This window comes from Amblyomma americanum, chromosome 8 (assembly GCF_052857255.1).
Source record: "Amblyomma americanum isolate KBUSLIRL-KWMA chromosome 8, ASM5285725v1, whole genome shotgun sequence".
NCBI lineage: Eukaryota > Metazoa > Arthropoda > Arachnida > Ixodida > Ixodidae > Amblyomma > Amblyomma americanum.
In genome coordinates, this window is record NC_135504.1 from 59,969,826 (window position 1) to 59,993,645 (window position 23,820).

The 23,820-nt window shown below is 44.7% G+C and overlaps 1 protein-coding gene across 1 annotated transcript in view; it reads left to right on the forward strand.

Annotated features, from left to right (window-relative positions):
• LOC144101762 (guanylate cyclase 32E-like) overlaps positions 1-23,820 on the forward strand; it is a 276,494-nt gene that overhangs the window by 238,101 nt on the left and 14,573 nt on the right. Inside the window, exons 10-17 of the mRNA XM_077634950.1 lie at positions 1,946-2,045; positions 3,094-3,163; positions 3,919-4,024; positions 6,828-7,085; positions 10,678-10,782; positions 13,070-13,141; positions 19,394-19,562; positions 21,823-21,972. Of these exons, the coding sequence (XP_077491076.1) occupies positions 1,946-2,045; positions 3,094-3,163; positions 3,919-4,024; positions 6,828-7,085; positions 10,678-10,782; positions 13,070-13,141; positions 19,394-19,562; positions 21,823-21,972 (1,030 nt within the window). The remainder of the gene's footprint in view (positions 1-1,945; positions 2,046-3,093; positions 3,164-3,918; positions 4,025-6,827; positions 7,086-10,677; positions 10,783-13,069; positions 13,142-19,393; positions 19,563-21,822; positions 21,973-23,820) is intronic.

Sequence of the window (23,820 nt, forward strand, 5' to 3'; positions counted from 1 at the left end):
CCCGACGACAGACGGCTTTAGGCTACCTCTTCAACAAGACCCTGCTGGAAATGAACAAAAACAGAAATAATGTTCCTTGGAATGCGGCCCCTGCAACTCTGCACAGTAATCACAAGTCCACAAAGTCATTCGCGATCTGGTCGATTTCCCGGTCGCTTCTCTAGCGCACGTTTCACAGTGGCCTAAGCAAATCGATAGCTACACCGTTGGAGTTCTAGAAGAAGTACCCGACTCTGCACTGTATATTTATTGTTGCGGGAAGAGTGAGCATTTGCTGATGCTATGGAGTCTGAGGCCACTTTAGTTCGGAACGGATCGCTATCCGTATTCACTTGAGAGAACTTTTTGTGCGGGCGGAGCTCTAGGCAATAGTGACAGTGTGCCAATAAAGAAGATATCGGGCACGTTGGCGAAGTTCCTTACGATCAAGTAATAATCAAGATTAAAAATAATCGCATAGCCTGCTCACGCCCGCTCTAGCTCATGTATTACTGCACAGTTTCTGTCAGGGTAAGCGCTGCTGCTTTAATAGGCTTATGTTCCATAACTGCGCCGGTCTTCCAGCCACGTCCTTCTTTCCATTGCTGGTTTGCTGCTCCATTGCGGCAGCACCTCCCGAGATTAGGCATGTGTGTATTAAAGTTTGCTTTTGGCATGTTGGGGAACCTCGAGTGATGGATTACAGTGCAAAGTAATCTTGAGTTCAGGAGAGAGACACGGGAGTGACATGAGAGCTTCCATGTTACTGTCCTCGCGTTTATGTTTCTTTGCGCTATAATCCAACATTTAGGTAATGCATGTCATCATGGAAACCAAGACAAGCGCTCTTGAAAGAATTTTGCCGGCAATTTTAGCGTGCGGAGGACTCGAACGTTGCTATGACATCAGCACAGCATTTCAAATGTGTGTGCATGCCTTTACCGTGCCCAAGGCGAAACAAAATAAAATATATTCGTTCTTCTTGCATTGTTATTAAATAGGATTCTGTCATTATTTTACCGTTCGAACCTTTGTTCATCTGTTTTGTGCATTCGTATGCGTGAATTATGTTCGCTGTGGTGCCTCTCTGTCGTACTTTCGTCTTCATATCAAACAGGATGGTGAAACCCAGAAGAAAGCGCTTATTCTCGCACTGTGTGCACAAGACCACCTAACCCAAAGACGAGGAGCCTTATCGTAGTTATCATTGATACAGTGTATATGGTGAACAAAAAAAATCTAAAATACTGAAGGTCACCTAAATTGTCATGCATCATTAGCGTGGACACAATACAGTTAAACCACACTATCTCCTCAGCTTGTAGGCATTTAATCTAATCGCTCACTTGCTGCTACTGCGAAGCGGTACGCATCCATCAAAACTAGGAATATTGGACCATCCGAAATACCCTTCCAGCAGATTTTTGGCTACTTCTGTCTTTGCTGCCCCTAACTAACGACACTTCTTTGTACCCAACGCAAAGAGCGTCATCACACCGGTAATTTCAGGAACATGACTAGCTTGCTCTCACAATGCCTGGGCGCGAAAGCTCTTCGGCAGAAATAAGAGAATGGCGCCGCCAATCATGTCATTTAACACTTCCGTTAGAGCTATTATATCGGGATACTGGACGCTTCTTGTTTCAAGGAAAGTCTCCTGAATGGGTTAGCATACACAAGCACGATTGCAGCTGTTCATGAAAGCGTAATTAAAGTGCTCATTCTAACTATATTGATAGACTGACTGCAAAAATGCAAAGTTAGACGTTATAGTCAATGCATAGTCTCATCTTTTTTTTTGCGGATTGAGGATTTTGGACGCGTCGTAATCTAAAGCGAAGGTAGCATGAAACCCGAGGTAAGATCGAGCGTGCATTTTTATATGCTCTAATCCTCGTGAAGCATTCACCGTACTTGGCAGAGATGTTCAATAAGTTATGCATGAACCTTCGTTCCAAATGTGCAGGTGTTCCGGCCAGAGAAGCCCATTGCCTGGTTGCGTGGCGCTCCGCCAGTCGGGGAGCCCAAGTGTGGATTCAAAAACGACAAGTGTTCCTCCAAGCAAGGTTCGCTCGAGTTCATGCGGTAGTTCCAAAGACAGCTCATTGCTTTACTCACGGGTTTTGCTGTTGCTTGGCAGTCGCACTGGTTTCAGAATTAAGGATTTGGTTTAAGCCAGACGTGTACACTCCAGATACATGGGCATCGTCAAATGCTGCACAGATGCCCACAGAAATTTTCAAAACACGAAAGTTTCAACAACGCCACATTACTGGACAGCCTTAGCAAGCAGCCAAGAACTTAAGGGTGTGCTTTATAATTCCCAGCGCTGCCTGCACAGGTCACCACTCAGTGCCTGGACGCGCTTCTAGTCAGCTAAAAAATTGACGTTTCTCGCGACTTCGGCGTTCCGAAAACTTTTGTGGGCAACTGTACAAAGCAAGTGGTCACGAGAACCCACGTGTCTCGGTCGTATGAATGCGTTTTCGTAGCGGTTAATTTGCAGGTAGAAAATGAGAGAAATTTTCCAAAGGGCTTATCGCTAAAAACTTGAGCCCAAAACTGTTGCTTGAACGCGTCCAGAAAACGTTCCTTGTCTGCGAATCTGGCGACGGAGCGTTGCTAAAAAAGAAGTACGAAAGGCAGGGTCGGGTTAATGTGTGCCTCTTGGAAGGGGCGTTTGTGGGAGGTGGGCTTAAATGCGCAATGCATTTCTGGGAATCCCTGCATCGAAAAAAATGAGCTTTCGCACTGTTTTGCCATAGAGCAGTTCTCGCTTGAAAGTTCAGAAAAAGGGGGGGGGGGCTCATAGAGAGCTCATTTTCCCGCCCGTTTTAAGTCTATCAAAAAGGGACGGGGTGGAGAGGGGACAATTGCATTAATCATGTGACGCTTACGAGGCATTGTACGTTTATGCTGTGGTAGCATCACTGTTCGTCCACCATCTTTTAGTAAATATTTGAATTTCGCACCGTACACACTGTGTATCTATAACATCGTTTCTCACTGCTGACTTGTTCGCTACCAATGTAGACGGTGCGGTTTTCTTTACTCGTGTGGAGCCCGCGAGAGGAGCTAGTTATACTTGTTTGCTTCCTTTCGGTTTCGTTTCAGATTGGCGAGTGCTTGTCATCTGCATCACATGCGCCTGCGTAGTGCTGGTGCTGGGTGTGTTCGCATTCAGGTAGGGTGTGCTAGAGAGGCGTGTACTCTTTATCTATGACATTATTTTTTTTTCGACTTCATCGACGACATAATTATTGCTGCTTATGATAGAATGCGATGGGTGCCCTTAGTAAAATACAGCGCGCCAACGTAATTCATGGTTGCGCTAACATGACTAATCTTTTTTTTCTGACTGTTTTCTATGCTCCGTGACCCTCTACGAATAGCAGTGTTCGCTATAGCAGTTCTGTAGCAGTGTTCGAAAAGCAATGTTCGCTATAAGGTATTGAAACCCAAACGACATGATCGCTGTAAGCGCAATCTCAGTGACCACATATACTTTTAAAATATAATTTCGATATTGATAACACCCACAGTTCTTGTCGCAAGTACTCATTTGTATTGCCCAAGAAAGTTTAATGTCCATTTTTCCACCACAAATATATTGTGAAAGGGGAAAAAAAAGAGCAACGACCAGACAGGGAAATACTTGAAGGAAACTTCAAAAGTTCACAACGAATACAAATGTGGCTCAAGGCAGAATTATTGCTTGCCTACCAGTTAGCTAATTAGGAAGGTAAGTAATAACGAGCGTTACGAGAAGAGGAGAAAAAAATTGGGCGGAGATAAGGAAACTCTAGAACACAACAATGGGAGAAGTTTTATTGTGCTCCTGTTCACCAGGCGGCAGTTTTACTGATCCCCTGAAGAACTGAAGCTCTATCAAAGCTGTTGCCCTGGCTGCCATCTGAACAAACCATGGTGGTCCCGCAGGCACTACCACTACGAGTACAAGCTGGCGCGGCTCCTGTGGAAGGTTGACATGGAAGAAGTCATGGTGCTGCGCACGAACTCCGAGCTGAGCCTCCAGAACGGCAACGTGAGTAGTGGAAGCGTCGAGCGGGACTTCTTTTCCGGGCAGCCATGAGCTATAACCACAGGCGCGAGTGCTACAAAGGCCTCCATGCCGCTCGGCACTCCGTGTTAAAGGTATTGTTAGCGCGATTAGATCGAAAGCCTCATCGGAAAACAAAACGCGTCGTTGGACATAAAATTCACCGAATGGCTGGCAGTCAAGTGACGCCACCGGACCTAACAATTCCTATTGGCTAGAAGCAAGGAATGTTCCCATAGCGGATATTTTCGGTTGGCTGTAGAAAAGTGACGTCACCAAAACAGAAGTGTATCACTTGCGGTAAAAGCATCATCAGCTTCTAATACTATCGCCCCGCCAACTTATTTGCTGTCGTAAACCATACTCTATGGGAAATAGCTACTTGCGTCAAATAATAGATGCAGAACAGCCTTCACAGGAATGAGGGCAGCCATTGAGAGGAAAATGTTCTTGGAATTCGCCTTCTGAAAATCATAATCAGTTCCAAATCCTTGTAAAAAACACGAAATCTCTTCCACTTGCACACCAAAGCCCCCAAACTGACCCGCTGGAAATATTTAATGACTTCAGTTTTTCGTTTGTCACCACGACGTCGCGTATTTTGCTGCCATGGCGGGCGCAATGTGTGCCACGTAGACGCCGAACGGCAATGTAATCTCATACATGTGACATTCTTTTTGTACATGTAGTTTAAATGTGTCCGTTGTTTCCAACATTAGTTAACGTGTATATCAGCACCCACCCGGCTAAGATCTGGCAACGAAGATCGTAATATCAATAAACAAAGAAATGAACTGAGGTGTTAGTGGTGGAATTCCAGTAGGTCGGGATCTCTCAGGAGCCTTTCACAGTAACGATCTTATTCGCGTGTCGCTATACCTATATGTCCTTTTCCATTCGCGGTTCATTATGTTACGGTAGCCATGGTACCCATCTCCCCGCTTCGACCGCTTTGACTTGCCTGTTTGTTTTAGGATTCGCGCTATGTAGCGGGAAAGCAGGTGGGACTTTCTTCATTGTGCCGGTCCTTATGTGAAGATTACGTTCTTCATTGGAAGCAGGTCTTCGCTGTCACCTGTACGTTTCATCATGGTCAAGTGTGCCGATGGTGGGAAAAAGTAGAGGGAATAAAAATAAAGTAAAAAATAAAACGAAACGTATGCGATCTGTTACTCACAATTCCGGCATAATGCGGTGCGGGAACTGTTGTTTTGGATGAAGCGCTTACTCAGACCCTTTAAGTCTCACCACCATGAGGGCCGCAGTGCTTCGGAAACATTTTGAGTGAACTAATCTACGTGCTAACTTTATATTTACGGCGTTTTTCTGTGATGTAAAAAAATTGTATGACTCCTCCACACATTCAAATGAAGTCCTCTTTTAGATCACTGCACAAGTATCTTTAGGAAATGTGAATAGGAATCTATCGCACATGCCACTACGTACGGTATTTCATACCGCACTCAATAACACAATAGAACTAGTTATCTTCAGATAGTGCCAGAGAATCTGATCTACCAAGCTTGAAAAATTACACAGCAATGCATAGCCTGCTACTCATTGTATGTCTAGGTTTGGTAGTTTTGAAAGGTTATTTCGCTTTGTTATTTTTGTTTTCAGTACTGTGCATATAATTCTTCTTGCTATTTTCTACTCCGGTGCTTATTTCTGCACGTAATTGCTATGCGTTCATTAATATTTTTACCTAAATTGTTAGTGTGATGTACTTCCTTTGCTTTGCTTTATGGGGGTTTGACGTTTCAAAGCGACACAGGCTATGAGGGACGCCGTAGTTAATGTTTCTGGAAACTTCGTCCACCTGGGGTTCTTTAACGTGCACTGACATTGCACAGTACACGGGCTTCTAGCATTTCGCCTCCATCGAAATGCGACTGCCACGCCCAGGGTCGATCCAGCATCTTTCGAGCCAGCAGCCGAGCGCCATAACCACTCAGCCACCGCGGCGGCGTTGTACTTTCTGACCTGCTACCATTGCCTATACCCCTTTCTCCTTTCCCCAACTGTATCATTGTTATTATGATCAGCTAAGTTGCGTGCACTGTAATACAAATGGGAACTTTTTGTACCGAATACCCCACAAATCAGACATGCCAGTAAAGGAATTACTCTAATTAAATTACACTATTTAATTTACTTTTCTCAGTAATTTTAAAGTAATTCAATACTTTTCTGGGCTGGTAATTTAGTATTGTAGTGAACTACATTAAGATAGTAATATCAGGCAACACAAATTATTCACAGGCGAAATTTTTTCTCAATAATAGTCAGGGCTGTTCCTTGTGAGGGCCACACTTTGGCCTCGCGTTTGCGGGGTCAAACGTCTAGAAAGCAAGCGGGACGCGCAACCAACAACATCCAGCACTCCTGCCTACCTTAATTCCTGCTGCCTTCTGTTCTCCTTCCCTTTGAATCCACTCCGTTACCCCAAGGAACCGCCGCTTATCTTCCCTTCGCGTTACACACAAAACTTAATACCTTCGTATGAGCGTCTAAGGGAACATTCCGAATAATAAATTCAATAGATGGCCTACGCTCTACTCCTCAACAGTACCAGCTTCTTTTCGACCGGCATCACCTGTGATGCACTCCTCAACAAAGCCCTATTCTTTTCGACCGGCATCTCATGTGCTTCACTCCTCAACAATACCCTCTTCTTTTCGACCGGCATCACATGTGCTTAACTCCTCAACAATACCCTCTTCTTTTCGACCGGCATCACAGGTGCTTCACTCCTCAACAATACCCTCTTCTTTTCGACCGGCAACAGGGCGGCCTGTTGGAGACCACGCGTCTGGGCTTCGCTTTCCCGGACGAGCAGCACCTGCTCAAGCTCCGCCGCAGACTGCAGAGTGCAGCCCACTGGGGGTGGGCCGCCAACACGCAGGCGGCGCCTGACGCCGACTCGGCGCCCACAGCGACCCGCCGCGGCCGCATCGGCTTCTACAAGGGCAACGTGGTGCACATCAAGCACGTCTACAAGAAGAGCGTCGACCTCACACGCAGCATCCGCAAGGAGCTCATACAGGCCAGTTGTTGTTTACTAGTACCTTAATGTCCCTCGGGATGCGTTGCATGAAGAGTGGGCTAATGCATCATTTGAGAATTCAGCACCTGGCGGCAGTGGGACTCTAACCGGACAATCCGGATTGCTATATTGCCCGGACATAGGGTCGATATCATCGCTCACTTCTTAATTTCATCAAATCAACCCACCTTTTTTCATTCATTTAAGCATCTTACTCATCTCTCACTTAATAATTTTTATGCCCTGAGGCAATAAACATCGCTTCAAAAAAAAATAGTTTCGTGATGAACGACTTGAACGACTCGAAGGCAGGATGGGTAACAGCTTAGGCGAGCAAGGTCTGTTATATCTTGCAATCTGGGCAAGAATTAAGATTCACAGAAGTAGATGCTCGAGATAATTGGACGGTTTTCGGATGACTGATGTCAAGTGAAAGGCGGTGTGCAGAGATGAGAGCGGAATAACTCAGAGATGTATGCAAGAACTTGTGGAAAAACCGAATTCTGGTATCCTCTCCTCCTGAACCCTCACCTTTTCTATTTCATTTGTCCGTTCTGCCTGCTATCCTTTATTTCCGCTGGTCCAGTTTAGGTGTTTTAGTATCGAGGGCAGATGCCGGGGCTAGCAAAAATCTTATCCTTCCTTATTATTATTATTTTAGTCAACCACTACTACAAGTATTTTCCGACACGATTCAAGGGTTGGCAGTATAGCTTTTATTTTCAGTGCTGCAATGCTTTTATCTTATTGGCAATCGGAAGATACAAATTATAGCGTGCGGCGTTGGGCGGAATTAATGGACTTAGCAAGTTTAATTTGTTGAGGAAACCACATATACCATGAATATTCCATTTTAGGGCAGACGATTTAAGTAGGTGGACAGTTTTATGAAAAATATTTAATGGCCAGTCGCAGGTTTCATTTTAAATAACCAAAAGACGTTTAGCTAGGTTGGCTGGTGGCCCAAAAGAGATTGTATGTTAGACTGATTCCTATGTGTGTGCGTGCGTGCGTGTGTGCGCGCGCGTGTCCGTGTCCGTGTCCGTGTCCGTGTCCGTGTCCGTGTGCGCGCGCGCGCGCGCGCGCGCGTGCGTGCGTGCGTGCGTGCGCGTGTGTGTGTGTGTGTGTGTGTGTGTGTGTGTGTGTGTGTGTGTGTGTGTGTGTGTGTGTGTGTGTGTGTGTGTGTGTGTGTGTGTGTGTGTGTGTGTGTGTGTGTGTGTGTGTGTGTGTGTGTGTGTGTGTGTGTGTGTGTGTGTGTGTGTGTGTGTGTGTGTGTGTGTGTGTGTGTGTGTGTGTGTGTGTGTGTGTGTGTGTGTGTGTGTGTGTGTGTGTGTGTGTGTGTGTGTGTGTGTGTGTGTGTGTGTGTGTGTGTGTGTGTGTGTGTGTGTGTGTGTGTGTGTGTGTGTGTGTGTGTGTGTGTGTGTGTGTGTGTGTGTGTGTGTGTGTGTGTGTGTGTGTGTGTGTGTGTGTGTGTGTGTGTGTGTGTGTGTGTGTGTGTGTGTGTGTGTGTGTGTGTGTGTGTGTGTGTGTGTGTGTGTGTGTGTGTGTGTGTGTGTGTGTGTGTGTGTGTGTGTGTGTGTGTGTGTGTGTGTGTGTGTGTGTGTGTGTGTGTGTGTGTGTGTGTGTGTGTGTGTGTGTGTGTGTGTGTGTGTGTGTGTGTGTGTGTGTGTGTGTGTGTGTGTGTGTGTGTGTGTGTGTGTGTGTGTGTGTGTGTGTGTGTGTGTGTGTGTGTGTGTGTGTGTGTGTGTGTGTGTGTGTGTGTGTGTGTGTGTGTGTGTGTGTGTGTGTGTGTGTGTGTGTGTGTGTGTGTGTGTGTGTGTGTGTGTGTGTGTGTGTGTGTGTGTGTGTGTGTGTGTGTGTGTGTGTGTGTGTGTGTGTGTGTGTGTGTGTGTGTGTGTGTGTGTGTGTGTGTGTGTGTGTGTGTGTGTGTGTGTGTGTGTGTGTGTGTGTGTGTGTGTGTGTGTGTGTGTGTGTGTGTGTGTGTGTGTGTGTGTGTGTGTGTGTGTGTGTGTGTGTGTGTGTGTGTGTGTGTGTGTGTGTGTGTGTGTGTGTGTGTGTGTGTGTGTGTGTGTGTGTCACATATGCTGTAGTGTGAAGTAGGGTACGAGTGACGACCACGAAATGAGATTAGAATTGTTTTCCTAGACTCTAAATATATTATATTAATGACAGAGGCCTTAAAAGCAGTTCTTTAACCTGACAGGCGAAAGTTCTGACAATTGGCAGAGATGTGCAGAATGGTTGTCTTATGAAAAATAAACTCAGACTGTTTGATGTTTATTCAAATTGTACATCAACATTAGTTGACCATAGAGCATATTGAGTTTGCTGAATCAACCCCTGCAAACATATCCAGACTTCAGCTGCGAACAGTCACCACTATTTACATTACGCAGCTAAAGCGCAGAGCAAAGCAAGCAATGAAGCGCCTACAGATGAAGGGGGCTTATGTTCGCAAACGTTGATCCGAGAACCAAAGGCGGTTGTTTATCGACAGGTTTCGTGTGGTGACATTCCGATGTAGCATCGTTGGAGCAGCTCACCGAGGTTAGGGCATGTGCTAATGTAACGAAACTTATATCTCCTATCAGCCTCCTCCTTCTAAGGCACCCTGCAACTCTTAGCCATAACAGCCTTAACGCCGCCTTTACTTGTCATCAAGTATTGAGGACAGCTTCAATAACGTCACGCGTGTTTTAGTGCGGAGGCAATATTCGAGACGTACCAACCCCGAGCCAGAATCTTGTAATATTGTTCTTCGAACTAACCGGGTCTTACAAGAGTTACTCTGATAAGCTCGGGTCAGTTCGGAGCAGCGTCGCTCAAGCTGCAGCCAATAGGAGGAGGGTGTCGCGTCACATGGGTCACGTAACCTTGTGTAATCATCAAAGCCTGCCTACCGGACTGCGAGCAAACTTACCACAGTTGCTGATGGCAGTTAAACCCTACCACTTTTGATATTTTCGGCACAGAAAAAAATAGATCACAAACCGCTGAAATGCATATTCATTGATAGCGAAAAAGTATCTGGTTCTGAGGGATTCTCTTGGGAAAATAATAGACAAAGCTACAGGCCATGCGTCACATGCAATGCGCTCGATGTATCAGCGTTGTTGCTGTTTCCGCGCTACATGCCACTTGTGTCGTACAGACAGATGAATATGCTTCTATAAAACAAAGCTGTAAGCTTAAAAAAATGTCTAACTGACGTTCGCGTCAGAGAGGCGGCAACCACTAATGAGCCGGCACTTTATATACGAAATTGCCGAGAGGAAACGTTTTCCTTTACTGAAGCTACATTAAACAATACTCAAAACACAGCAGAGAAAGGAGGTTGCTGTGCCATGCCGCGGGCAGAGTAGAAGTACTTACAAGAATGGCTTTGCTTCAGGTGTCATGCTGCCGTCCACTGTCCTTGTTTTCTTAAGAAGCTTTACAGTTTACTCCTTTCTTGAAGAGACTCTCCTTCGCCAACTTGCATTGTCCTTTAAATTCAGTCTGGTTGATGAATTTTCCAGTCATATCTCAAGTGCAGGTAGCGTAACAATGCGAAAAAGACATAACACAGGCGATGTTCTCTCTCTTCTCGCAGGTCCGCGAAATGAGGCACGAGAACATCACGCCTTTCATCGGCGCCTGCGTCGACCCACCCAACATCTGCATCCTCACCCTATTCTGCGCAAGAGGGAGTCTCGAGGTGGGCGTCTCTTTGTGTTTGTATAATGGGCAGCAGCTATATTCTTCTCGACTAAGGCGGAAAGAATGTGGTATTTTAGAGTCCAGCACTGGTGCTCTGAAGAACTACCAAGGTGAAAATTCTAGAACAAGATGTTTTAAAAATCAAAAGACTTGATGTGACTTGATAATAGCGTGTTTTGGACTCAAGTAAGTGCGTTGCCGTAAGTAAAATAGTTGTTTCTCGTCATAAAAGAAGAAGCGAACAGCTGAGAAAATTATGTACCCACAAAGGCATCTGAGGAGCGCCAGGCTCAGCCATGGTCCTACTCTTGAACCCAATAAGCTTTTTTGTCAGTGTAAATATTTTACTAATACCAAAATGATGTCACTGCTCCTTCGCTGTGCCCGTACAAATTAGGTGGGAAAACGAAGATTTAAAGTTATTAGGGTGACCTCTATGACAACTTAATTTTCTTCATGTTGGTGTTCAAAGAAGGCACAGAACAAAGGTTTACCTTCTCTCTGTAGACTTTCCTGTAGCGTAGAATTGCTAAATAGCCTAGTTTACCATTGCGGCTTTCGATAAATATACCATAAATAGCATGTACAGTTTTTCAGGAAATGTCCGAAGAAGTGGTAATCTTCTCTGTCCATGAAGATCCATCAGCTCAGACGCAGAATTTAGACGAGCGTGAGACACGCTTGAAAGTAGTTTTCGCGCGAGCCTTTCCACAATCAAAAAAAAAAAAATAGGTGGGACTTTCAGCTTCAACAGATATACTGTGGACAACAAAAAGGACAACGGTAACATTGCACTGTTATATTTCTTTCAATTAATGGAGACCTTTCAACTCAGCGATGTCAATGTGAAGATGATGTGAAGCGAAGCAGATATTTTCTACTCCTCTAAAAAAAATATTTTAAACCATAGTGATGAGAGTGTATTTTCTCTGCAGTTTGTTTTTCCTGTTATTGCTGGATTTGCTGAAGAGTTTGTATTTGTATGTATATACATATTTGTTCAGCTTATGCCTTCCTTGGTTAAGAAGATTTCAACTTTCTATTTGAATGCAAGAGCTTTCATTTTAGCTAGAAATTCAGGTGTTGTTTCAAATATGCGTTGCATAAATGTTCCGAAAAAAACTTCAATTGAATTCAATACCCTATATTAGTTTTTAGAATGCAAGCTAATTCTTTTAGAATTTTTGCTTAGCATCTACGGACCATAAAATTTAGCCACGTAATTTTGTCTTCCGCTGCTGCCAGCCGATGCAATTAAACGTTACGGCTTTCGAAAGGACAGGGCTACATCTCCGTAATCTGTAATCTAACTGAGTATGTAACACAGGCATTTAGTCCTAAGCTCTGTTAAGGAACAACTTTATGCGTAAACATCGCTACTCCCCAGGTTAAAACTGATTACTTGGTGCCTACGGGATCTTGTAAAGTCGAGACAGCAATAAATTAAATAAGGTGGTAGGTTTGTTTCATATCCAAAGCTGTTTTATGGGTCGATGCGCATGAATAAATTTTCGCGTCCCCTAAAATTTTCGCGCCTAGACAGACAAGTCAAAAATATAATAACCCTCCAGCGCTCTATTTCTTATTTCAAGTAATATGCCAGAACAAATGCAATCAAATCAAGGCTTTTTCTTGTGACCGGCAAATTACTTCAACTTTTATCCACGCGTATTGCAACAAGGGTAGTTAATGAATCCCCAGTAGTAGTATCGCATTGCTTGAAGAAACAATCCTAGCCTGCTACACTGAATCTGTGCCCGCGGCGTGAAAAGGCACTGACATTTAAACACCATATGAAGCCTGGCCAAAGAAATATACAGCCATAAAATTGTAGAAATATAAGCAAAAACTACGAAAGTGAGTTTGAAGGAAAATATTCTTTTATTTGCAAAGACAGCATCGTTCACCATTTCCTTCACTACCTTTACAAGCAAAGTTGAAACGTCATAGCGAAGTCTAAGGGGTCCAGCCATGCTTTCTTAATAGTCGTTTCTTCGTTCTAGGCTAACGTGACATCGGCTGCGACTGCCGAATGCAAATACACCTATTTCTTGATGCGGCGAATTTAAATTTTCCACATTGAGGACTAGTACAATATTATATACTGAGAGGGACGATATGGCAAGTGGGTCTCACATGGAGTTACATCCATTTGCAAAAAAAAATACTAGTTAAAAATGGGACAACAGTTGCATGAATTTCTACGAGAGCTACTGAGGGGATTAACGATTCCTTTGTTATATCGATTATGCCGCGTAAGATCGCTCTTTTTTTTTCTGTTTCAGGATGTGCTCAAGAACGAAGACCTGGACTTGGACAGCATGTTTGTCTCGTCACTGGTGGCCGACCTCATCAAGGTTTACGCCGTTTCTTCACGATGCTTTCTCGCCGCATAGTTTCTTGCTCTACTAAGTTCTTTTTTTTTAATGAGTGGTGATGCCCACGTGCAGAGAAACCCCGTACCCAGAATTACGATGGCGTGGCCGCCAGCCGACTTGCGTGCGCTGAGGTGTACGGATGTATGTAAAGATATCATTAAGTTGATAGAAAAAATAAGAAGCGCTCCCTAAATTTTCGGTGAAAACAGCGCATGCACAGCAACGAGTAGAAGTAGACATACAACACCACGCTGTTGTGATTTGACCATTCACCAACAAGCCCTACTGTCCACCTTGTTAAAATGTTCAAGAATTGAGCAACGCTGACAGCTCGCAGAATGTAAATGGCGCTTCATAGCTTGATTGCTGATTAATAGTTCATAATTATGTTTAATTGTCTAAAGACTGCTGTTTCACAACTGGAGCTAGCGCACGTAGCTACAGCACCACCTATAACCACCTCACAAGGCTGAACTGTTCTGGTCCTGAGCTCGTGCCCTCCAATTTCTTCGACATTCTGAAGGCATGCTTCGCGAGCATAACTAGTTCCTCAAGGATCGCAAAGGTCGCATGCAACGTTCAAAGCTTTCGAGTAATTGTACAATAATTTTAATGTCGCTAAGCTCGACAAAAAAGATTCCAGTGGTCACCGTCCTCAGCGACACGCCACCCGAACGATGCGCGTACCCTGCAAAACACGATACGAGTGGCCATGTTTTTTTGACATCCGCGATCAAAGGTTCCCAGGCCAAAAGCTGTTCGCTAAAGAAGCGAACAAAATTCATTTTAAATGTATCGACCCCACCGAATGGATCCTAATTCGAAGAATTATAAAATACGTGGGACAAATTTAAATAAAGAGTTTATGTTAGAAAATTGGATCTCATGGCAGCTTCATAGCTTGATGATTTTCGTCAATATGGGGACGTGCGTCAGAGCTGTGGCCGGTGTTCTGGCCATCTACTCTTCGCTGCCGTTAGACTCTCTTCATTCTCGGAAAACTAAACGCGCAAAAGGCTTTCGATTTTTCTTCAGGTGTGCGCACAGAATTCCAGTTCTGAAATGCGACAGATTTAGAGGTAGTACCTAAATTAGTACAACCACTAGGCTTGACCTGTGTGCGCTGTCTGGTCGCCACGAATAGAAGCCCAGACAAACCGCAAGACGTTGAAAAAAAAATTTACAGATACATGTCGCTATCTTATACAGGATGCATAAATAATTGACCTTACCACATTGTTTCCTAATACGGGATTAATTACTTTCTGTTCACTCAGACGTAGAGAAAAAAATCAGTAAAATTTGCAGGATTTACAATTGCACGTTTCATTTACAGTGGGGAATGGTACTGTTAGCGGTTAACACAGTTCCCAGGCGTTTGCAAATATTTGAACTGCAACTTACAAGAAAATATTAACAGAAAGCAGCTGCATGGGATTAGTAGATTAGCTTTTGAGGACATTACCAGCGCTTTTTCAGCCCGGGTAGAGGAATGCTTTCATGAGTTTCCCTTCCCTATTTACACGACCTTGAAACCTAGCAGCGTTGTGTCCTTTTGAACGAGGCGTTCGCCTCCGAGTTTTTTTCGGGGAACGAAAGAAAACGAACGAAAATGAAGCTGCTCGACCGGATTGGCTGAGTGGTAAATGTGTGCCAATAAGGATGGTCTGACGCATAAGCAGGGGAAACGCGAGAGTTAGGTTCAGAAAATAACACCGGACACTGAAACAGATTCCGTCCACGGTGGGGGTCGCCCAGTTTTTTTTATGTAAAATGAAAACTGAAAATTGATTTTTGAGGTGAGGCAATAAAATACAATACAATACAATGTTAATTCAACGTCCCAGGGATGTTTGGAGCACGGGCAAAAATCTAGAAGAAGGCTTGACTAAGGCCCGTACCACAATACATAGCAAGCAATGCGCAGCTACATGCTGCAGTGGTTAAAAATAAAGAATAAAACAATGAGTGTGATAGGAGAATACAAACACAAGTCAAACATGAGAATACATGAAAATAAAGTTCATTGTAATGAAATTATTAGTTTACATGGTGAAGCGCATATATGTTTACCCATACATACAACATGATACAAAGATATCAGCAATAAAGAACACAGCGAAAAAAAAGGAAAAAGCAAATGCGAAAACAGTTTCAAAATTTAAGACGCGGTAACATTTAAGTCCTATGCATATTTATTGGTTTTTGGGGAAAGGAAATGGCGCAGTATCTGTCTTATATATCGGTGGACACCTGAATCGTGCCGTAAGGGAAGGGATAAAGAAGGGAGTGAAAGAAGGAAGAATTAGAGGTGCCGTAGTGGAGGGCTCCGGAATAATTTCGACCACCTGGGGATCTTTAACGTGCACTGACATCGCACAGCACACGGGTGCCTTAGCGTTTTGCCTCCATAAAAACGCAGCCGCCACGGTCGGGTTCGAACCCGGGAGCTCCGGATTTTCAATTTCAATTTTTTGTTCTGTAATTTGAAGGTGCGTTTTCAGTCTATTGCGGGATGACTGCTAAGAGCGCAAACGGCGCTGCTTCCTTCGCTACGTTCGACGGCGTCACAGAGGTCAAGTGTGTGGCATTCAGAGCACTGACATGTCTTTCCTTGCCGTAGTAAAATAGTAGCTTGCGAAAGCGACCAGCCAATCGGAAACTACGAAAGAATTCACTTGAACGGGTGCACGTGCCGGAAAGCTTGAAGCGCGGCGCTACAGTCTCTTTTTTTTGCGCAATTTTCTGGCTTATGGAAGCTTCATTGCGAGTAAAGAAGGCCCATTTGCATGCATGAGGCTCTAATTTCTCAATGTAGCTCGGCTTAGTGTGCCGTTTTAGTACCCCTTTAAGGACTTTGCACGAATACATCGCAAGGCCGCCGCACGCAGTGAAAAAGTGGTCCCTAAGTTTGTGTTCCCCGGGCAAAAACTCTCAAATATTTTCATTTGATTACATGCATATCTAAAGCTGTATAGCGCCGAGCCCTCCTCTAACAAGAAAAACACGCAGCGGAAACACGACGACTTCACAGCCAGCTATAGCGAGCTCCTAATACGCGGCTCCTACCGCGTTCTCTGAGATCATAGACACGTGGCTCTTCAAGGGAGTAAAGCAAAGCCTATCTGAACAACGCGGGAAACAAAACGAACGTTTCCTATTCAGCCTTTCCACTGAGACAAAGCTTTCAAGGAGGAGGAAGAAGAGGAAAGGCAGGGAGGTTAACCGGAAGAATAATTGGTTTGCTGCTCTACACAGGAGGAAAGGGGTGTGGGGATAAAAAATGAAAGAGAAAGGGGTTCGAATCCGACCACGGCGGCTGCGTTTTTATGGAGGAAAAACGCCAAGGCGCCCGAGTGCTGTGCGATGTCAGTGCACGCTAAAGATCCCCAGGTGGTCGAAATTATTCCGGAGTTTCCACTACGGGCACCTCTTTCTTCCTTTCTTCTTTCACTCCCTCCTTTATCCCTCCCCTTACGGCGCGGTTCAGGTGTCCAACGATATATGAGACAGATACTGCGCCATTTCCTTTCCCCAAAAAAACCAATTATTATAAAGGAGAGTCACTATGAAAAGTCAGCGTTTGTTCGTTAAAGTCACAGCCTATCGCGCAGGCCAGAAGTTCGCAAGAAGTGGAGCAGTGCCTTGGAGGCCTTTACCGCCGACGACCGCCGCGGCCAGTGGCCGAGAATCTCCATTTCTGTCAGTGAGCGTGGATCAAGACGCTTCAGCGCATGGCAGAGCGACTGCCTTTCAGCGCTATAGGCAGGGCAGTCACAAGGAATGTGGGATATAGTCTCGTCATACCCGCAGATGGCACATGCAGGGCTGTCAGCCATGCCGATTAAGTACGAGCAATGGTTGGTGAAAGCAACACTAAGCCACAGGCGGCGCAGCAGTTTCTTCACGTCGTAGTAGGCCGGATGGAGCTTCAGATCTGGGTCCATGGCTTTTAAACGTGAATTGGAAAATTGGCCGCAATTCCACGCGGCAAGCGTGATGTCCCGCGCAAGAGACCGAAGCCTGCCCGCTACCTATGTTCTCGAAAAGGGGATCGACACAATATCGCCATCGTGGTGAGCAGTTCGCGCGACCTCATTCGCACGGTGATTGTCTGCTACGCCGATGCGCCCCGTTAGCCATTGGTATATAATGTTGTGCCTTTTATTTAAGGCACAGAGCTATCAAACTTTCCATCGAAGGAAGCAAGCTGACGTCCAACTTAACGTGGGGTTGGTATTTTCTTTGGGAAATCCAGCAAATAATATTTTGAAATGATTATAGTTGCTCAACGTTTATTCCTCAGCCATTAAAAGAAATTTAAAAATTCGCAGTATCTGCATGCTGCTGAAACGCGGGGAAAGAACTTAAGCTTGTACTTTAGGTCTGCAACTTTTTCAAGGCTGTAATGAAGACCGAAGAGGGAAAAGTAAAACATGCATTAAAAATTCAAAGAAGTGTTTGCCACGAGCAGAAAGCACGGCCTTCATTACGTGTGCATGCGGGGCATTTTATTACTTTACGCCTCGTTACACGCCCACGCACTTTCCACGATAGGTTTTGTGCCTTTTATAATCACCTTTACTACCGGTAATATTAGCATGCAAAAAGGGAAGAGGTTCTTGTCAGTGCTCCTACGCGCGAGTCTCGCAACATACTGCAGAAAAACTGAGCTTAGTTTTGAGGCGTGCTGTAGCAGGGTGTTCTCGGTGGAGACTAAGCAGGTTTACAAGTTTTCTCATTTTTTTTGCGAAGGTTAAGGAAGTTGTTGTTAACGTGCTCTCCGTACCTAAAACCTTCAACTACGGGATGAAAGCTTTTTGCGTAGGAGGAAAAATGAGGCACTAGTAAAAAAAGAAACTAATAAGAATAGCTTTCGTGTGCCAAGAGGGAAAGAAGTTATTTTATTAATCCGACAAAAAGGCAAATTTTTACTGGCCTTTCTGCGTTAAAGACAGCTTCATTACCGTTGTCTTCATAGCGCATCTTGATGTGTTATATTTTATAAGCCCATAAAAAGCCGCACCACCCACTGCTATGTTTGTCAGCGAATATTTACCTCCATTGAATGATATAAAATTCATAATGTAATGAAGAAAACATATTTCCAGCAGAGTGCTGTCGGCTATATTAAATTCTCGCAAGTCGCTTAGAATGGCATCTGAATTCAATTCGTGCATTAATCGATAGTTCATCTCTTCCGAACCAATAGGCTCATTATGTGTTGTGCGAGAAAACCTTGAATATTTATTCTTTAATTGTAAGCGATCACGCAAAAGCGACAAAATTTTTCGTCGTGACAACAAATATTATTCTCCTGTTTGGAGCGTTACCTCATTGTAGTCAAATACACTTTTCACATAAGGACCGCAATTCGTGCCTTTAAAAACAAAACATCCTGAGTAACACGCATTTGGCAGTAGGGGTTACAGGAGACTGCTACTGCGTAATACCAGACAAAATTATGTAGCTGAAACTGGACGCCTAATATTTTTCGTGCTTCGGAAACCAGAGTGTCGTCATTTCGCCTGAGAAGTGTGGACTCAACATCCAACCCGGCGAATGTGCATTTACCCTAGTGTGACGCGGGCTAGGTGGCATGGGCGCCTAAAACCCCATTTTTGCCGTTATACGTGACACACACGATCCTTGTAAAAGTTCTGCATGTATGAGTGCGTGTGGGTGAGTTTTTTGTGAGTGTTATTATTTTGTTGTTAGCATCTTCTCGAATATTCTGGCTGGTAGATTACCTGGCGAGCGTGTTTAGTTATCATGAAACATTGCGTCTGCTAATGTCCAGGGTCTTTATTAATTGTTTTTTTTTGGGGGGGGGGAAAGAAATGGCGCAGTATCTGTCTCAAATATCGTTGGACACCTTTACCGCGATGTAAGGTAAGGGATAAAGGAGGAGTGAAAGAAAGGAAGAAAGAGGTGCCGTAGTGGAGGGCTCCGGATTTATTTCGACCACCCGGGGATCTTTGACGTGCACTGACATCGCACAGCACACGGGCACCATAGCATTTTGCCTCCATAAAAACTTAACCGCCGTGGTCGGGTTCGAACCCGGGAACTCCGGATCAGTAGTCGAGCGCCCTAACCACTGAGCCACCGCGGCGGGTCTCCGGGGTCTTTCATTCACGTTTCGGTATGACACCCAGTTTCGGCAGCACACCATAAGCGGGCGTTGCAGGGATGACCATTTTAGGGACAAGGTGGTGTTTTGGTCCGCAGGGCATGATCTACATCCACGACAGCGAGGTGGTGTCTCACGGCAACCTGCGCTCCTCAAACTGCCTGGTTGACTCTCGATGGGTGCTGCAGATCTCCGACTTCGGCCTGCACGAGTTCCGAGCAGCGCAGACCTGTGTCCCGCAAGCCGTCTCTGAGAACGCTTATCGAGGTGAGTGAGCGAGCACCCAATGGTTAGAAACTTTCACAAGTAGAGCATAAATCACAGCGCGAAAGCAAAGGACGAAGGCAGTAGAGAAGAGAGTTCCCATATTAAAACGCTCTATAGGCTGTTCATATAGTTTCTATAGACGCTAATGCCTTCGTACGGATATTTATTTTCCTCTATTCATGGTTTATAGACTGTCTACACAGAAAAGTGTCCTAAATGTGCACTGCCATAAATGTATAGAGTGTCTGTATACTGCCTATAAGATGTGTATTGCCTATGGTGGGCGAGTCTATATGATTTTTTCTACTGAAAGACTGTTGACATTGCAAACAAAAAGTATAGGGAGAATTTATGGGCTGCCTCTAGAATTTTTTAAAAGGGGGCGCTTAGAATACGTCTACTTAGGGCAGGTAGTGACTGCAGATCCGGATCATGAGAAGTATATAACTACAAGGATAAGAATTGGGTGGAGCGCATATGGCAGGTTCTCTCAGATCAAGAATGGCAGTTTACTAATATCCCTCAAGTATACAACAGCCTTATATTATCGGTACTCACCTACGGGGCAGAAACATGGAGGCTAGCGAAAAAGGTCCAACTCACGTTGAGGACAACGCAGCGAGCTATGGAAAGAAAAATTATAGGTGTAACCTTAAGAGACCAGAACCGGGCACAGTGGGTGACTGAACAAACGCGTGTTGATGACATCCTAGTCGCAATCAAGAGGAAGAAATGGGCTCCAAGCTGGGCATGTACTGCGAAGGCAAGATAACCGCTGGCCCTCATAGGTAACGAAGTGGATTCCAAGAGAGCTCAAGAGTAACAGGAGGCGGCAAAAGATTAGGTGCACGGATGAGATCGAGAAGTTTGCGGATATACGGTGCGTCGCTCGCAATCAGCTGTTCAATGGCGTTCTGCATTGATTGAGAAAAATGTTACTGCGACGCCCATACATGTTTTGTAATTTCCCATCCTTGCTGAAAGGCTGCTATGGCTGCACTTTCACAGGTACACATAGGAAGCCCACTTCCCTGGATGCTTCTACACAATTCATGACGGTGGTTTTTTTTTTCAGAAAAGGGCGTCATGAGCGCTGGGATAGGGACTCAGACCTCAGTCCTTTCATTGAAAATTGCTCTTTGGCTTTGATGGCGTACAATCCTTATTGTCCGGACATATTTTAGAGAACAAAATAAGACCCGTACATTAAATGATACGTTTTTCAAAGCAAAAAGGCATTCTGCTCCACCAAGTGGAAAGAATTTGCTGTCAGCGATGCATCACAATGTTCAAAACCCTATAAAAAAATATCGCGGCATTTTCTTTAAGCATTTGATTAGGGGTAGGCTCGCAGTGAGATCTAAGTGATGCGGATTTATTCTCGCCCAGAAAAGAGGTTTCGCGCACTAAACAGCTCATCGCTTCAAAGAGAGCAATAATAATGGGCGTCAGCACGAGGGAGCACCAAGGAGTTATGCAGGCCTTTGTACGCAAGAGCTAGGATGGTTAATTTGGCAGCAGTAATCTAATTGATTCAAAGTAGACGGCGGGCGCTGTTAGTGCCTACTCTTGGCGCAGCTATGAAAAAAAGCCTCGGCACATTGCCTTGGCAATTAAACCAATAAAAATCTCACTGAAGGAAAGGGATTTATTATAGACGGTAATGAAGCAGTGAAACTTTTTTATTGTCTAGAAGTGCCGCAGAATGCCGAAAAATGAAATGCCTATAGCGAATATAGATGACTTGCGCATGGTGTTGTCGGTCCATTTCAACTAAGAACGTTGCGTGAGGCATGTTGGCTGTGCACTACTGAATGTCGGTACAGAAACGCTAATAGGGAACCAGGAGGGACTACTCCAGTTATAACAGGGGTGGTATATTTTTATTTGTTTGAAAAGATTTCTATTCTTTTTGCCGTCGCTTCTCTCTGTCTTTCTTACTTTCCTTCCTAATTTTCTTCTTTTCTTTGCTAAAAAATAGGGCTCCAGAACATAAGAAAAATATGAACGCTTTCTGTTCCTCTATTCGCCAGAAAGCCAGACAAATTGATTGCAGAGTTTTGTAGGGCTCTGGTGGAGAACTAAGTACTGGTTATAATCTGTCAGTTAGTAAGATTACAGCAGCTTCACCTCTTCCCTATATTCCTTGTGTGTGAGAGGCTCTTTCTAGCAAACATAAGTGCTAGTGCATGTTAGACAAGTGTACCGAAGCCAGCTGCCAGAATACCAAGTTCCGAGTCTCACTGGTGTATCTACGCAGGTCTTCTCTGGCGAGCCCCCGAGCTCCTACGCTCGGCGAGTCCCCCGGCGCGGGGAACGCAGAAGGGAGACGTCTACTCGTTCGGCATCGTGCTCTACGAGATCATCGGGCGCCAGGGGCCCTGGGGCTACAAGGCACCGTCGACGCACGGTACGGCTTCTCGATTGGCTAGCCGTCTCTTTGTCAGTCTGCGTGTCCGGAATAATGCATGTACTCGGTGCTTTCATCACTGATTCATGGACTTTTTCTTGATTCTTGACTGCGTACATTTGTTTAGCTCCTTTTATATTTCTTTAATCTCTTTTTTCATTCGCCTTTTACCCCAGAAGATAACCTGCCTGCAAGGTTTCTCTTCGAATCGTTTATGTATTTGCTGACTTAATAAAATTACCCATGCGGCCACTGGATGCTACGGAGCAGGCAGCAATGGTACCACAGAAAAAAAACTTAATAGCGGGACTCATTATCGGACACTAAAGCGATCCACATATCCGAGTATATAGCGGTTTCGTCAGGTTACCCCACTAGAAATAGAAATGGCTTTACTTTACTTCCGTTTCATTCCAAGAAAGATGGGTTTAGATATTCCTTCTGTCTGCGTGCTGAGGTAGATTGGAATGAAGTCGATGAATCTATTGTATCCCTGAATGATTATGAAGAATTTGTTGCCGAGACTGTGGCGTGATTTGTTATAGTAAACTGTTTTTACAATAATGTTCGGACCATCACCGCGTTGTACGAATATTTGTTTGCACTGCTGCAACTGTTGGTGTCTTATTTTTTGTTACTGTTCTTTTTTTGTTGCGATGTAAATCTCGCTCTGCCTTAACTCCTTCAAAAAAAAGGTAACCGTATTGTAGATAAATGAATAAAATATGATGCACGCATGCAGAACTAAACAAAACAGGGGTTTTCTCTAGAACAACAAACGCTTAATGCTACGCCGTCAGCGCAAGCAGGGACTTGGACGGGTTGCGAGCTTCGTAGAGTCGAATAAATCTAAAGTCTACACTTAAGATCTTCCCACACCAACTTCCGGTCTACAATGTTCCCCTATTTATTAAAAAAAACTCACAAGTAAATTGTGACGAGCAAAACCGCAAAACAGGACAGGACTGAGGCAGGCGACAACACCTCGTTGTCGCCGGCCTCAGTCCTGTCTTGTTTTGCGGTTTTGCTCCTCACGATGTCCAACCAACTGGCCTGCAAGCAAGTCCTTCTAAGTCACAAGTAAAAATCTCACGAAGTAGCATCGTGATGCCTATGACATGTTTATACACACTGCAATGTGATCGTTTGCTGCTACATTCGTAAGCTTATGAAGAGAGCACCCTGCTGTCGATCGCGCGCTCTTTCCATCTGCTATTTCTAACTGGACGCGTCGTTTTCAAATAGTTCATATGACACCGCTGCTTATGAGGCTGTAATCTAGGAATGCAGCATGTTCATTTTACGGCACAACATGACAACATATTGCAAACTTAGAAAAAAATAACCAAAACTTGAAAGGCGAGCGCGATGGTTCATTAAGGGAGCGTATCAGTAACGACACAAGTTTCCAATTATAGCCTTTTACCGCGCTAACAATTATAGCCTTTTACCGCGCTAACAACTACATCACTCATTACTTCAGTCTGGCATGATATTCGGGAGAGGTCGCTCAGAGATAAACTGTAGAAGAACAGAGGATTGGGCGTATTAAGAACCAGCGCTAAAAAACACACACAGAGGACGAGACGCGCCTTTGTGTCTCGTCTCGTCCTCTGTGTGTGTTTTTTAGCGCTGGTTCTTAATGCGATGGATCGCTCAGAGATGCCAGCCATGTGCGAAAGACGTGTGGCCACACTGGCCGTCTCTTAGAAAAGTGTGGGACCCGTCTTGAATCGTTTGTGGGTGGAAAGCTCTCGGACCCCGCTTTCAGCCATAAAACGGCTCTTAGGCGTGGCGTGCGGAAGAAGTACTCAGCGCAAGGTTTCATTAAGGCATCGCTCAAATTCT